The sequence below is a fragment of the Nomascus leucogenys genome, chromosome 4 (genome assembly GCF_006542625.1).
Source record: "Nomascus leucogenys isolate Asia chromosome 4, Asia_NLE_v1, whole genome shotgun sequence".
NCBI classification, from domain to species: domain Eukaryota; kingdom Metazoa; phylum Chordata; class Mammalia; order Primates; family Hylobatidae; genus Nomascus; species Nomascus leucogenys.
This window is the reverse complement of record NC_044384.1, coordinates 138,531,662-138,547,543: the sequence shown is the minus strand read 5'-3', so window position 1 is coordinate 138,547,543 and position 15,882 is coordinate 138,531,662. Positions and strand designations below refer to the sequence as shown.

Here is a 15,882-nt window from a genome sequence, read left to right as displayed (position 1 = left end):
TAGACACGGCACTAGGTCAGCCCACATACAAAAGCCTTAATTAGATACCAAGTCACTAGCCAGTCCTGCCAGAGCATGCTCCTGCTTTGCTAAGAGAAATAGTTTCGTGCCAAGAGGCATGGAAGATGTAAGATACTAGTTTTTTAAACAATTTTTATATGTTTTATATAATAACTTTACAAAAGTATTTATTTAAGGTCCCCTGTAATTTCAGGAACACAAAAATGCATATTCCTGTCTTCTTGTTCTCTTTTTTTTTTTTTTTGAGACAGAGTCTTGCTCAGTCACCTAGGCTAAAGGGCAGTGGTACGATCATAGCTCACTGCAGCCTCGACCTTCTAGGCTCAAATAATCCTCCCACCTCAGCCTCCCAAGTAGCTGAGACAGAGGCAGGAGCCACTGTGCCTGGCTGCCTCTCTTATTTTCTACTGGCCCTGTCTAAGAAATAAAATGACTCCAAATGATCATAAACTGGTCAGAAAAGCTGTGTCAAAATAGTCACTCTTAGGGCCACTTAATTAGAAAGAATGTAAACAGGCGAACGTTTGCTTCTTCAGCAGATAATTTAATTAACAGTTTATACAATGGCTAAAACACAGTACTCCCCAAACGGCACAGATCTAGTCATCTTATCCTTTCTTTTCTTCACCCTAAAAAAAATGACAATTTGTCTTTCCTTTTGATATGAAACCATGGGAAATAGACAAGCATATGACTATTTTACCAACACAAAGAGTCCACTCTGAAAACTTAGGCTGCATTCAAATGAGACCCTAACCCACTGTTTTTGTAGAAATCAGAATTAGAAAACTGTAAAAAGTTGTCACATATTTTTTAGAAAATGGAATACTTGTCGACCTCACGCCTATACTTTCCAATTCATAGGTCAAGAGAAAGTACTAACAATCCAATGTACGTACTGATTTTTAAAAATCAATTATTTTTATTTTTTTAATGTGAAATGAACCTATATCTACATGCGAGTCACACAGTTTCATTCCCCGAGTCACGCCATTACTTTTGCTCTAATCTCCTAACTATTAATAAAACTCTGGGTCTGTAAACAGCCCTTTCTTAAGAGAATCTGTCCACCAATCCTGGCTCATCAAACTTTCTGAGTTACAGTATTAATCTTCTCTCTCCTTCACAAACTTCGCTGGAGCTCCATGCCTAAAGAATCAGGTCTTGGCTCTGGGGGTGGCTCACGTTTGTAGTCTCAGCACTTTGGGAGTCAGAGTTGGGTGGACTGTTTGAGTCCAGGAGTTCAAGACAAGCCTGAACAACATAGGGAGACCCCATCTGTACACAAAATACAAAAATTACCCAGGGATGGTGGCGCATGCCTGTTGTCTCAGCTACTTGAGGGGCTGAGGTGGAAAGACCACTTGAGCCGAGGAGGTCGAGGCTGCAGTGAGCTGTGACCACACCACTGCATTCCAACGTGAGCAACAGGGCAAGACCCTGTCTAAAAAAAAAGAAAAAATAGGTCTAAACACCCTGACAAGGTTTTCAAGGCTCTCCACTTGGCATCCAACCTAATTGTTCAGCTCCCTGTACCCGAGCACTCTAACCAAAGTAAATTTGGTGCTCAACTCCACACACACTGCACTTCAGTGAATTATCTGGCCTGAAATGCTCAAGATGAAATTTCACTCATACTTCAAGATCCCAACCAAATGCCACCTCCTCCATGCAGTCTTCCCATTTACCTCTCAACAGTTCTATATCAGTGGGTCACTTTACTGACTGCTTAATATGCATAAGGCCCTATCTAAGTGCTTGTGCATATTAGTTCATTTACACCTAACATTGATCCTAAAATGTGGATTACTAATATCTCTGAGATAAACACATGAGGAAACAGACAGAGAAGTAACCACCTCTCCTTAAAAATGAGCTTTCTGAGGCCAAGCGAGGTGGCTCACGCCTGTAACCCCAGCATTCTGGGAGGCCTACGTGGGAATATCATTTGAGGCCAGGAGTTCAAGACCAGTCTGGGCAATAATTGCGAGACTTCATCTCCACAAAAAATGTAAAAAGAAAAAAGAGGTTTCTGCGTGCATTCGCAGCTACTCAGGAGGCTGAGGTGGGAGGATTGCTTGGGCCCAGGACTTCAAGACCAGCCTGGGTAATACAGTGAGACCTCGGCCTCTCCGCCCCGCGTCCAGCTCGCCCAGCTAGCGTCCGCCGCGCCTCGGCCAAGGCTTCAACAGACCACAGCAAAATGCCATCTCAAATGGAACACGCCATGGAAACCATGATGTTTACATTTCACAAATTCGCTGGGGATAAAGGCTACTTAACAAAGGAGGACCTGAGAGTACTCATGGAAAAGGAGTTCCCTGGATTTTTGGAAAATCAAAAAGACCCTCTGGCTGTGGACAAAATAATGAAGGACCTGGACCAGTGCAGAGATGGCAAAGTGGGCTTCCAGAGCTTCTTTTCCCTAATTGCAGGCCTCACCATTGCATGCAATGACTATTTTGTAGTACACATGAAGCAGAAAGGAAAGAAGTAGGCAGAAATGAGCAATTCCCTCCTCCCTGATAAGAGTTGTCCCAAAGGGTCGCTTAAGAAATCTGCCCCACAGCTTCCCCCATAGAAGGATTTCATGAGCAGATCAGGACCCTTAGCAAATGTAAAAATAAAATCTAACTCTAATTTGACAAGCAGAGAAAGAAAAGTTAAATACCAGATAAGCTTTTGATTTTTGTATTGTTTGCATCCCCATGCCCTCAATAAATAAAGTTCTTTTTTAGTTCCAAAAAAAAAAAAAAAATACAGTGAGACTATCTCAAAAAAAAAAAAACTTATAAAAAAATTTTTAAAAATGACATTTCTACATTCAAATGCCATAGTGAGAGAAGGAACAATTACTTACAAAAATGCAAGGTCCTTCCTGCAAGACAAGTTCTTCCCTTTAAAAATATTGTATGTAACAGCCTGGGCGTGGTGGCTGATGCCTGTAATCCCAGCACTTTGGGAGGCCAAGGTGGGCAGATCACCTGAACTCAGGAGTTTGAGACCAGCCTGGCCAACATGGTGAAACCCCGTCTCTACTAAAAATACAAAAATTAGCCAGGCGTGGCGGTGGGTGCCTACGGTCCCAGCTACGCAGGAGGCTGAGGCTCCTAGGAGAATGGCATGAACCCAGGAGGCGGAGGTGGCAGTGAGCTGAGATTGGGTCACTGCACTCCAAGCTGGGTGACAGAACGAGTCTCCATCTCAAAAAAAAAAAAAATATATATATATATATATACACATATATAATGTATGTTATGTAACAAATACATATATATTATGTAACAATGAACAAAATTTAAAATATTACAGAAAACTGCATAATTATATTACTTTGGACAGCTTTATCTACCCCATGCATGTTTTGGGGGGCCTCTAACACAGTTCTGACTGTGTGATTTTCCCTTCAATGTATGTGGGTGGTGATGTGAAAATTACGAGGATGATTTTTTTAAAAAACATTCCCCACTGAACAAAAATGTCATTAGAAACTAAAAATACAATGGAAATACAATGAAACTTTTATACCTGGGTTTTCTTTAAGCAAACAACAGACAAATGCTGTAAGGAGGAAACAGGAAATTTTTATTGGAAACAGCTTTAGTCAAAGTCGTTTCACAAAGCAGTTCTGGACATTAGATGGATGAGGTCCTGGACACCCTTTTGTGTATGGCTGGGAACCATTAGGCCATATTTGCACATTTCCTGGCATGACGGGATGATCCTGTCTTCCCATCACCCCTCAACAGTAAGCTGAACAAAACCTCCCCACCCCCAGCATCATTCTGTTGAACTGTTATCTTAGCTGGTTGAGCAACAGTAATTAGGTCTAAACAAGATATGATTACTTCAATCTTCCATTCGCTTTAGCTTCACAGAGGGAACTTTTGGATTTCTTCGCTTCTTTGATAACATGCTACTGAAATCAGGCTTCGATGCAAATGGTACAGTGAATTTTTTTTAAAAATGCAACTCTAAGAAATTAAAGGAATGTAAGAAAATTCAAACACTTTGCAGATTCCCTGGATTCCCTAAAATTTGATAGACATATGGGCAAAGATTCATGAAAAAGTTGATGCTTTTATTGCTAGAGAACCGTGTCAGCTGTGTGCAGGCAGGTGGTGCTTTTTGATCCAAACCAAGATGCATTCTCCTCCCCATGGTGACAAAGATTCCTGCAAATGGGTAGGAAGACACTGCTTATCAATTCTGATGACATCAAGGTGACCAATTTGGCAGGAATGTTGTGCAGGTAGATACGATGGCTTTAATTACAACCCATTTTTACCCGATGGGTGAGTTCCAGAGGGAGTTCACTGGAAGAAGCAAATCACGACCACAAACACTTGTAGTAAGGTAAGGAGATCTTGGTGACTCCCAACCCTGGATGTAGGTAGGCATTGCACTGGGGAGTTTTCTTTTCTTTTTTTTGAGACAGAGTTTCACTCTGTCATTTAGGCTGGAGTCTAGTGGCACGATCACAGCTCACTGTAGCCTTGAACTCTTGGGCTCAAGCAACCCTCCTGCCTCAGCCTCCTGAGTAGCTGGGACTACAGGTGTGTACCACCATGCCTGGCTAAGTTTTTATACTTTGTTTTGTAGAGACAGAGTCTCGCTATGTTGCCCAGGCTGATCTCAAACTCCTGGGCTCAAGCAATCCTCCTGCCTCAGCCTCCCAAAGTGCTGGGATTACAGGCGTGAACCACCCGTGCCAGGCCAGGGAGCTTAGAAACACCGACCACCCCCTCCCCAAGTATTCTGATTCACTCAGTCTAGGTAGGGCCTGGACATTGTATTTCAGAAAAGCTCCCTAAGTTTAAAGGCAGCCAGGAGCGAGGACCACTAAGCCAGATAACATTTCTTTGTATTCCTTCGTCCTGGACTTTTTCACCCTTGGATTATCCTAACAGCCTCCTCACTGAACTCTGATAAGCCTCACCCCTCCCTGCCCCCAACAAATCCATCCTCCTTCAAGGATCCCTGAGCCACTGGGCTGGTTTTATGAAACACATATTTCATTATGTCACTCCCCTGCTTAGAATTCTTTAGTGACTTTCCAGCGCCTTTCAAATACAATCCAAACTCCTCAGCAAAGACCACAGCCTTCACAGCTTGGCATCTGCCTATCCACTCAGCTCTTGGAAGGCCTCCAAATGTAAGCTTGCTCCAGGCTTTCCAAACTCCTTGGAGTTCTGAGGACGTACCAAGCTCTCATACCTTAAGCCCTGAGTTCTCTCACATGAATTCCCCCTTCTTCACTCCACCAACTTCTCACTTTTTAATTCATTTGTATATCCCCAAAGACAACTTTTTGCACAAAGGAATTACAGACAGGTTGGTGTGAAGAAGGAAAAGAAAAAAAAAATCTATTACTATTTTCCTTTCTTTAAAGGCAGACTGAGAACGATGACTTGAATCTCTTGCTCTTTGCAATTAAAAAACAACCAAATGTTAAACATACACAGTTGCCAAAGACTGGTTATCAGGAGTTATCTATGTAAAATAAATGCCTAGTAACGTTAAGGCAGACAGCAGACTTCATATATTAACATCTATTAAACTCTAATGTTATCTAATCACAGTAAAGATTTTCACCAGCAACTGACAGCATTCCTACCCTCAGGTGCCTAAAAAAATTCCAAACATCCGCTATACATAGTCTGAAAAAAAAAAACAACCGGGAGCTTCTGGGAGACCCATCAGTCACTAAGTCAGTTTCTTAGGCTATCTGGCTTAACAATAGCTAACTCAAATCTATCGTTAGGTATATGCTAGTACAGTCCTATGTTTAGCTAAAGCTAATCCTCCTACATTTTCCCCTTCACTATTTATTGATTGAACCAGGCGTACTGCCAGCAGCACTCAGGGAAAATCAAAGACACAAGCTCCTGACTTGAAGCAGGAAGCCAAGTGGAAAGGAAATTCACAGTGGAGTACAGCGCGTATGAGGATCCTCTATCCTCCACTTAGAAACGAACGGGTTTGCTAAGGGCTATTGCAAGGTCCACATGTTTGTTAAGCCCCAAGTGACCCTGTACAGGCAACATTAGTGAGTGTCCCTTTCATTGGTGAGAGCCAAACTCCTAACCATGTCCCACATGTCCTGGCTCCCGTCAGGACCCCGCCTGTCGCCCAATCTCCCTCTGACTGATCCAGCCACACCGGCCTCCTCCCATGCCCTCTCCCCCTACTCCCCCGCCCCCCCACCCCCCCCCGCCTTTTTTGTTGTTGAGAAGGAGTCTCAACTCTGTCTGCCAGGCCGGAATGTAGTGGCACAATCTTGGCTCCCTGCAACCTCTGTCTCCCAGGTTCAAGTGATTCTCCTGCCTCAGCTCTTGAGTAGCTGGGACTACAGGTGCCTGCCACCACGCCTGGCTAATTTTTTTTTTTTTTTTTAGTAAAGACATGGTTTCACCATGGTGGTCAGGCTGGTTTCGAATTCCTGACCTCAAGTGATCTGCCTGCCTCGGCCTCCCTCCCAAAGTGTGGGATGACCTGCGTGGGCCATGGCACCTGGGCCCACTCTCCCCCTTTTCCTGTTTTATTTTTTCTTCTTCCACAAAACTTATTATGTTTACTTTCTGTCTTTCCTCTTTGTAAGCTCCACAAGGGCAAGCTTCTTTGTCCGTTTTATTCTCTGATATATCCCAAGCACCTATAACAGCATACAGTAGTTGCTCAATAAATGTTAAAGAAATAAACCACTCATACAATTTTTGTTCTAGTAAGTGGCCTTAATTTTTCTGACCAGGATCCACAATAAGATATACATTCTACATTGTAACATGGTACACACATATACATGTTATGTATCTGTGTGTGTATAAATATAAGTACACATTCATGCATATAAACATGTGTCTGTATATGTAACTATTATAAAAGAAGTTTCAAACAAAACCTACTGTGTGAGCAACAAGGCTGAATGTCAGGCCTCTGAGCCCAAGCCAAGCCATCATATCCCCTGTGACCTGCACGTACACACAGAGATGGCCGTTTCCTGCCTTAACTGATGACATTCCACCACACCTACAATAAGTGATGCAGTCTTACATTTTTATATATTTTTAAATGCTGTGTTATCTACCAATGTGACCAATTTGAAATGCACTATTCTCATGCATAGCTTTTCTTTAAAAAAAAAAAAAGTAAATGAAGAACTTCTGTATAGTATGAAGAGGAATGTGATATGACATAGGAAAGACGTGTGTGACATCAGAGTGGGAGAGGTGTCCCTTCTTGCTAGTGGACAAGTGGGGTCTGCCTGGGCCCAGTTGGTGCTCCTTTATTTAAGGAAGCATTATGGATTGCAGGAGAGGGGATTCAGTGTGAAGGACCCTGAATGAAGTAAGAGGTAAGCTGGGAAGCAGAAGTGTTGGGAGGAATGCCGTCTGGACTTACTACAACACAGAGCAAAAAGCAGGAGTATGGAGCAGAAAGTAAGTTATCTCATGGATCAGATGGAAGCACCTTCTCGGCCTGGTTATACAATGAGCAACCAATATTATTTCCTCAGATGTAAAATGGCTTTGCATCTGGGTGCCCTGAAGTCCTTCTGATACTCTATCACAGAGGACAAAGCATTACTGTAACAAGTCAAGAAAACAGATCCAGGAAAGAATCCACTGCCTAGATAGGTGGCCTTAATCAAAGAATTTCTCTGGTCCTGTTGTTTCATCTATAAAACCTGGGCTTGCCAGTGGCTTTGTAAACTCCCTAAGCTTTTGACTCTAATATTTCCTTTATGCCCATTTCACCTTCTCTCTAAGACCACCTCTAGAAAGGGTTCCATGCCCACTGTTAATTTTCCAGATTTCTTGTCAATTACATGGAGACATTCTTCTTCCCGCAAAAAAATGGACCACTAGAAACTGCTATGAGAGATCCCCAGTTTTGTAAATTTATGAAAGTTTTAATTGCTTTTATTTTAAAAGCTAACATTTACAATTTGCCTTTCTTTTTTTGAGACAGAGTCTCACTGTGTCACCCAGGCTGGAGTGCAGTGGCGCAATCTCAGCTCACAGCAACCTCTGCCTCCCGGGTTCAAGCGATTCTCCTGCCTTGCCCTTCCAAGTAGCTGGGATTACAGGTGCTCACGACCACACCCAGCTAATTTTCATATTTTTAGTAGAGACGGGGTTTTGCCATGTTGGCCAGTCTGGTCTCAAACTCCTGACCTCAAGTGATCCATCCGCCTTGGCCTCCCAAAGTGCTGGGATTACAGGCATGAGCCACCAAACCTGGCCTAATTTGCTTTTTAAGAGATCGACTTCTTGATTTGTCCCATGAAGCCTGTATTCATATTATAGAGAACACATTACCAACGATGTTTGCTTCTGTGCGTGTCTATAGCCCTCTAAGTTTCAACTTGAGAGGAAGAAAACACTTCAACGCACACAAGGCTCTTAAGAGTTTTACTTTCCTTATTGATCTTTCATGTTTGCAGCAGCATCTTATCTTCCAAAGAATCCGTGACTTGGGCGCTGAAATGCATCTTGAAGCTTTTCATCTTTTCTCTTTACAAATGAGGAAGCTGGTACACTATTGAGGTGATTTGTTGAAGGGGCTAAAGCTACCCAGCTCTCATCCCCAGGTTAGAGCCCTTCTTGCCTATTTCAATAGTGCCCTCACTTGTAAATCACCATACTGGTTTTCAGTCCTAGTAAGGAATGGAAGTTTTGGGGAGTTTTCTTTTTAAGTTTTGTTCGTTTTTTTTTTTTTCTCTCTTATTCTTCTGCTTGAGGTTTGGAGACATACATATACAGCTTTCGAGTAAAGAACATTCCTAGAAATTATAGAAAGGAGGGGAAAAAGGACGCATTTTCCCTGGGATGTAATGACAACTTAATAAATGGTTTTGCCTTGAAATGAGGAAACATTGGGAGACAGGCCCTGCAAGCCTATACCTGGGGATGAAGCCCGCAAGTGACACTTTAGCCGTGTAGAATTTAAATCAATCGAAATCCTCTTTGGGGATCATCTAGTACAAGAGTTTGCAAAGTACTCCTTTTTACACATAAACCAGGAAAAGGCAAGTAGCTCACATTGAAATATGTGTTCTTCCCTGGCAAAGGCAACAGCTCTGGATGAATTTGAGCCCATGAGGCACACGGCTCCATCAGGCCCTCTAGCCTTGTGCGGATCCAGTTATTTCCAGGAACAGAAAATATCTCCCAACTAATCAAAAATTGGCACTTGTTACCCAGCAAAAAGAGGTCAAACTGAAATCAAAATAAACTAAGAAGGAAATGGATACTGAATCATCACATCTTTCTATTTCATTTCAACCTGGGGCAGGATAAAAATAAATCGCTGCTACAAGGACACACGTATCTATCTGCCCATACACACACACACACACACAAACACACACATATGTATACGCATTTTTAGTATTCTATGTCAAATATTTATGCATTTCAAACTATGCACTAACAACAGTGATTTGGAATAGCTCATAAAGTACGAAGTCCTTTGAAGATGATAACTGTATAGATTAAGAATTTCAAAAAAGAAAAATATCTAACTAATTAATACAGTTTTAAGGGTCCTTATTTTTCTGAGTCTCTCTTTTTTTTTTTTTTGGTAAAATGAAGCACATGTTTTAAGATTATATAATCCATTCCCTCTTTAAACTTGTTATTCAAGGCAAAATATCTGGTTACAAACCTAGAGTAACCCTGTCTCTACTATTAAAAGTTGGCATACAAACAAACTCTTTCTTTTACATATGTTAGCAAAGCTTATTCTACGAGGGGCATCTCCCCCAACATTGGCTTTTGCTTTATAGTTCTGCTATAGGACAGGAGAAAATAAAATAGTGTGCGAATTGCAATGCTGTAAAACCTTAAATTAGAAATAAAGGTGATAGCAGAAACGCCTATTAAAAAAACTGCTCACCCATATTTTCGTCCATTCTAACAGAAAAAAGAAAATGAATGAAACGTCAAGTTGCTGTATCAAAGACCAATGACAATGAAAATATGGCAGGTACTGGATAGGAGTATAAGCCACCTCCAGCCATTTCTATGTCAAACCTCGAAGACTAAACACTATTCAATTAGACTTTCTCAGTTCTGTGCCAAAAAAGTATGACAAAAAAATAAGAGTTGCTATGTTCTAGGTGAGCTAAGGAATTATTTTCACCAGTATTGCTTGGGACACCCAGCCCCCTAAATGAACACTAATGAATGAACAGAAATCAATCTAATGGTCAAATTCTGATTCAGGTTCCTACAGACAACTTAAGATCTTCATTTTGTTTACACATGTTGACCGAAAGGGGTCTGAGGTTCCGGTCAACTCACATGTGATCTTGGACTAGTCACTGAACCTATCCGCATCTCAGCTGCCCCTCAGTGGGGAAAAGGCACTGGTTTTCCAGGCGGCCTTTGCAAAGTTCTGGAACTTCCCATGAAATGACTTTTACAGATGTCCAAGCATTATATAAAATGCCCTTTCTGTGCTATACAATTTGAAAAAGAGAACTGTATGGAGATTGGATCCCTTATGAGTTTATGGTTTCTCCAGAATCAGGAGGTAAAAATCACTTCAGTTTCAGCATCTTCTATTTTGTCATCTGAGTGTTAGGAGTGACACAGCGTGGCTGTGGCGGGGCCCCGTGCATGGGCCACAGGCCATTTCACCTCTGAAGTCTCTTCTTCCGTGGCTTTCTAAAGTGCTGCCAGCCTGGGAAATGCTACCACCCCAGGGTGTGGAAAACTTTTGTCCCTTAAACATCCTTTAGAGACTCCTGCGAGGAGAAGGAAGGCGCCTTTCTGACAACCTTCAGGAAGTGACCTCCAGTCCTCTCCACAGGACGCTCAAAGGTGGGGCAGGGCAGAGAACAAAACGTGGATGGGAGGTGCAGAAGGCATCTGAGGACTCAGCTTCACTGACCTCAGCCTTCAATGAGCTTTTGATTTTTCCCCGACGGGGGAAGGAGTAGATACCAAAAGGTACCAAGTAGAGAAATGTATAAAATGAAAATAAGCACACTTATCACGAGGAAAGTAAGTCTACTAGAACAAAAAACCCCCCCAAAAAACAACCAAAAAACCCCAAGGCTGATGAATGATTGAGAGAAACTGATTTCCAATGTGTCTTGGCTTCACTTTACAGAAGGATATAATAGTTCACCTTTTGGTGCTCAAAACTTTATTTCCTTATAGGCAGGCATTCACATATTTTCAGTCACATTTGGGAGAAAAGTTTCCTTTAGAAATAATATTTGAAAGTACTTTCACTGAAGAAAACATTATTTGGTACAGTCAAAGCGGGTCAGAGCTTTAGAAAATGGTATCCCAGAACACTCCCCCAAATGTTAAAGGCAGAGCCCCAAGTCTCCCCTCACTAGACTCCCCTCCATGGAGGGGACTCACAAAAAATTTGTCATTCCTGGACTCTAACGTTATAGCTCCCTACCTATGCACAGAAGCCTCCCAGGAAATTACAAAGTAACTGTAAGGCTCTGTAAGGGCCACAATAGAGAAGTCTGGTTGCTGCTTGGGAGACACTATGAAAATATATAGGCTTGCTGGGCGCGGTGGCTCACGCCTGTAATCGCAGCACTTTGGGAGGCCGAGGCGGGCAGATCACGAGGTCAGGAGATCCAGACCATCCTGGCTAACATGGTGAAACCCTGTTTCTACTAAAAATACAAAAAAATTAGCTGGGCGTTGTGGCGGGCGCCTGTAGTCCCAGCTACTTGGAAGGCAGAGGCAGGAGAATGGCTTGAACCCGGGAGGCGGAGCTTGCATTAAGCCAAGATTGCGCCACTGCACTCCAGCCTAGGCGACAGAGAGAGACTCCGTCCCAGAAAAAAAAAAAAAAAAAAAGAAAATATACAAGAAAATATACAAGCTTAATGTGAAGGCTTTCTTCCTGTTCTCCATTAATTATGATGGCAAGGCAGAAATGTCTAGTGAACAAAACGTTACGACAGAGTAGACCTAATTAGAGCGCCCCTAGGAAGACTCCGCAGTTCTTGTCACTGATCATGGTAATCCCTAATAACACAAGGTCCCACAGAAGGAAAAGGGCCAGAGGACAGAAGGAGCCCTTCTCAGCTGGGAATCTAAACCCTTTTACGTTAACTGGATCTCTAAGTAATTTGAGGTTGAAAGAAAACACCACTGATGGCGCTCATTCAATGCAGTAACCCATTCCTATAAAACATATTTCAACCCTATAGCACTGTCTTCCTTCAAAGAGGAACAGCACTCACCTCCCTCTGCATTCCTCCATATGCAAAGGTGACAGAGTAAGAAACAGAGACAGTTGTGAAAGTGCTCCAGAAAAGCATGCTCCTTCTAATTTCACAGCCATGGAAAAGAGGATCTTGGAATTGTGCTTTCTAGGACACACTGGATATTTACACTCTATGGTTGGGCATTAGTTCACCCTGACTACAACATGAAGGAATCTGTTTTTAGTGTCTTGAATGATGTACAGATTAATCCTTTGCATTAGAGCCCTACGACTCCAAACTAAGAATTTTAGGGGCAGATCCTGATAAAATGAGCATTCTGAGAAAAGTCAGAGATACAACTTAGCCTAGACCCTAAAGGAATTAGTTCTCTCCCACTAGATCCCAACTCATGTAATTCAAATCATTGGACTGTGCAAACATTACAAATGAAAATCACCTTTCTCCCCAGGTCTGCTTTATAATGTCAAGAACAGGCTTGGCATGATGTGGGTCTGGATGCCAGTCACACCATGGGGCCAGGTTTTGCTATGATGTTGTAAAGCACTGAGAATTCAGTCCTTCATGATTTGGCAATAGCCAGGGAGGAAGGGGAAACATCTGAAGTTATTTTTACTTTTGTAAAAGTCTTCTGGCTGTACAGGGTGAATGGTAGGGTGGATCAGGTATTGTCTGGAGCCTTTCAGGGTCTTTTATTTTTGCATGGCCTCATTTCCGTCTTCCTGTTGCTAGGAAGGAGTGTGAAGCATGAGAAACTTGTGTTGACAATACTGGACCATCCTGTCCAGCACAAGGCTCTCTTCCAAAAAGTCCGATCCATTTCACCCACTGTACTCTGGATGCCCCCATTCTTCTGGACCAAATCACCCTTCCCTGAATATTTTCAAATTGCATATTTACCCGCTTAAGTCATAAAAATACCACTCTGATTTAAACATTGCGTCATGGCTTAAAATCTCCATGGGGACACCAAGGGAAACCCAAGTACTTATTTCTGTATTTGAAACCACCTCTTGGAATCTCACCAAGCCTCTGATTGGAAGGCATCTCAACTGGGGCCTCCCATATCCCCTTTAAGTCTCATAATAGTTCTACAAATAAGAGTTTAAGTACTATATACATTTTTAAACTCACTTCACAGTAATAGCTTGTTGAATCACAACATATCTTTCTACTGGTCTGGTATATTTTCCAGAAGCACCCAAACACCTCTTTTAATGTAGAAATGCTCTTAAACTTTGCTTAGTCTTTGCTCTCTGAACTACAGTACACAACAACAAAAAAACATGCAAACAAAGGCTTTAGGTTGAAGGGTAACCTGCCTTTCACCTTTACTCCAGAGCCCTAAGAAAATCCTTCAATCTTTCCAGTGCATTAAAATTTGAAACACTGCCTTCATAGTTAGCAAGTTAATTGCTCAACTATTCACTGTTTAAGGAGTGGTGTTTCTCATGAAATCTGCAACTGGGAAGTTATGACACAAGTCACCAAAACCACTTTTCTCACCCACTCCAGGGAAAGATTTAAGTTGGAAACTATCCCCGGTCCCCTTTTTGAACTTACAGGCTGTTTGGTGTCTGGTGTTACTCTGTGTGAATTAAAGTAAGTATTTGTCAAAAGCAAACTTTTCAAAACAGCCAGGAGAGAAACTCGGTCTGCTGTGCTTCATTTTAAACTCTGAACAGTAGTACTAATGCAAAAAGTATGCATCTGCGCTCAGGCCACGCTGTAAATCTGGCATGCCACAAGAAAAGTGAATACATGCAATCGCCAACATTTTCTCAGAAAATGTCTCAAAATAACTTTTGTGCACACATCTGCTAACCATTTGACACTGGTTCCCCAGCATTTTACTTCTTCGATTAGAGGGTCTGCTGCCTTACAGGGCACCCTTCTGACCATCTGCTGCCGTCTGCAAGCCAAGATGGCACCTCCATTAATTCCACACTTAATAGTCTGCAAATTATCTCTACCGAGGACCAGTCTGTAGTCCAGATGGATGGTGAATTAGTCAACCTCTTGGAGCTGCTGATTGATTTACATTCAAGGGGCTGCAGTCTGCTGGACTATTATTTTCCCTAATCCCTTCAGCAAACAGAATTTTGGAAGAAAAAAAATGTAATCTGAGACTCAGTATTCTGCCTTCTCCCGAGCTGTAGTTTTTTTTCCAAATACATCATCGATGCCACCAGACTAGGCTGCATTCCTCTATCTCATCACTTATCGCCGAAACAACCTCTGAATCCTGAGAATGAATCCATTTGCTTACCCATGTTGGGTGTAAAAAGACTTACTCAAAACAAGACTGGGGATGGGGAAGGGTGGGGAGTGAGAAGAAGGTTTCTTTAAATGCAGATTAATGACTGCAAGCAGGGGTTTCCTTCTGTAGTGATTAGCACACATTGGGTATTTATTGAACAGCGGCAACAGGCACTCTGCTAATCACTTTACTTGCATGAGCTCATTTGATCCTCACAACCTCCCCGCGCGGAGGTAATACAGTTATCACCCCTTTGTTGCAGCTGAAGGAGGCACAGTGAGGTCCTGTCACTGCCCAGGTTCGCCCAGCTAGCAGGCTGCTGACCAGGATCAGACCCCACCAGCCTGACCCTGTGCCCCCTCTCCCTTTTCTCGCCCCAGGGGCTGTGCGCTGAAGGACGCTCGCGGACGCAGCAAACTACACGCAGCAGGGTGCTGCAGAGAGGAGGGGGGCACCTCCTTCGGAGGGATCAAAGGCTCGGCCCAGGACTCTGGAGGTGGGGACAGGGACATGGAGTGGGGGCAGGCTTCCAAGAAGCTGTCGCCTCGTTACGAAAATAGTCGGGTCGGGAGGCGAGCTTCCTTCCTCTCTCCGGCCCAGGAACTCGCTCCTCGGCCTCCTTGTCGGGGTCAAGGGCGTGGGCAACCCCAAGGGGGCACTTCAGGGACACGATTCAGCGACCCATCTCCGGGAAAAACAAACAAACAAACAAACAAAAAAACTGTGAGTGTGCTTTTTTTTTTTTTTTTTCCTAGCAAGAAACATTTTTGCAAGCCACGGGGCTTGCTAAAGTGCCCCAACACTCTCCAGGTACCCGCCGCCACCAAACCGAGACTTCCCTGGCCAAATCTGAGTTAATTCCCGGCGCTTAAAGTATCTGACCCAAAAAAGGTTGAAAAGGAAAACAAGTTTTTGGTGAGCTGACTTTCAAGCAGTGATGAAAAAAAAAAAAAAAAAATTCCAAGCGCCACTAGGGTCTAAAACGTTCCAAAACTGTAAACTCTCCCGGAGTTCACACTGATTTTGGACTAACCTGGTGAATGACAGGAGGTGAGTACGAGCGCAGAGGAGTCCCCAAAGGAAAGGAAGGTAGAAGGCTGTGTCGCCGCGCCCCTTGAGCCAGAGCCGCGAGTCCCCAGCCGGCTCAAGGAGGAAAGTGAACCAGGGATCCCTTCACGGGTTGAGGCCGATCCGGAGCCCGCCTAGCGCGCTGGCGCGCGGTCCCCAGGCAAAAGGTAATCACGGGTCACTCCTCCAAAATTCAAATTCCCTCCCCAAACTGCGAGTCCTGCTATCCCCACACCACCTCCAAGAAAATCCGGAGACTCCGCAGAAAGCGTTTAAAGAGCACAGAACAACAGGCACCGACTTGGCAAGGCGGGGTGACACTTTC

At 43.3% G+C, this 15,882-nt stretch overlaps 2 protein-coding genes across 3 annotated transcripts in view; one reads left to right on the top strand and one right to left on the bottom strand.

Moving 5' to 3' along the window:
• Positions 1-15,882, bottom strand: part of LOC100598737 (rho GTPase-activating protein 7) — a 196,219-nt gene that overhangs the window by 34,740 nt on the left and 145,597 nt on the right. The window lies entirely within an intron of this gene.
• LOC100600097 (protein S100-A10) lies at positions 2,149-2,779 on the top strand. The gene has a single exon (XM_030812352.1). It carries the CDS (start codon positions 2,225-2,227, stop codon positions 2,516-2,518), a length of 294 nt encoding a protein of 97 aa, XP_030668212.1. The 5' UTR covers positions 2,149-2,224; the 3' UTR covers positions 2,519-2,779.

Excerpts from the sequence above, each read along its gene's own strand:
- LOC100600097 (XM_030812352.1), top strand. The coding sequence starts at position 2,225 with ATGCCATCTCAAATGGAACACGCCATGGAAACCATGATGTTTACATTT.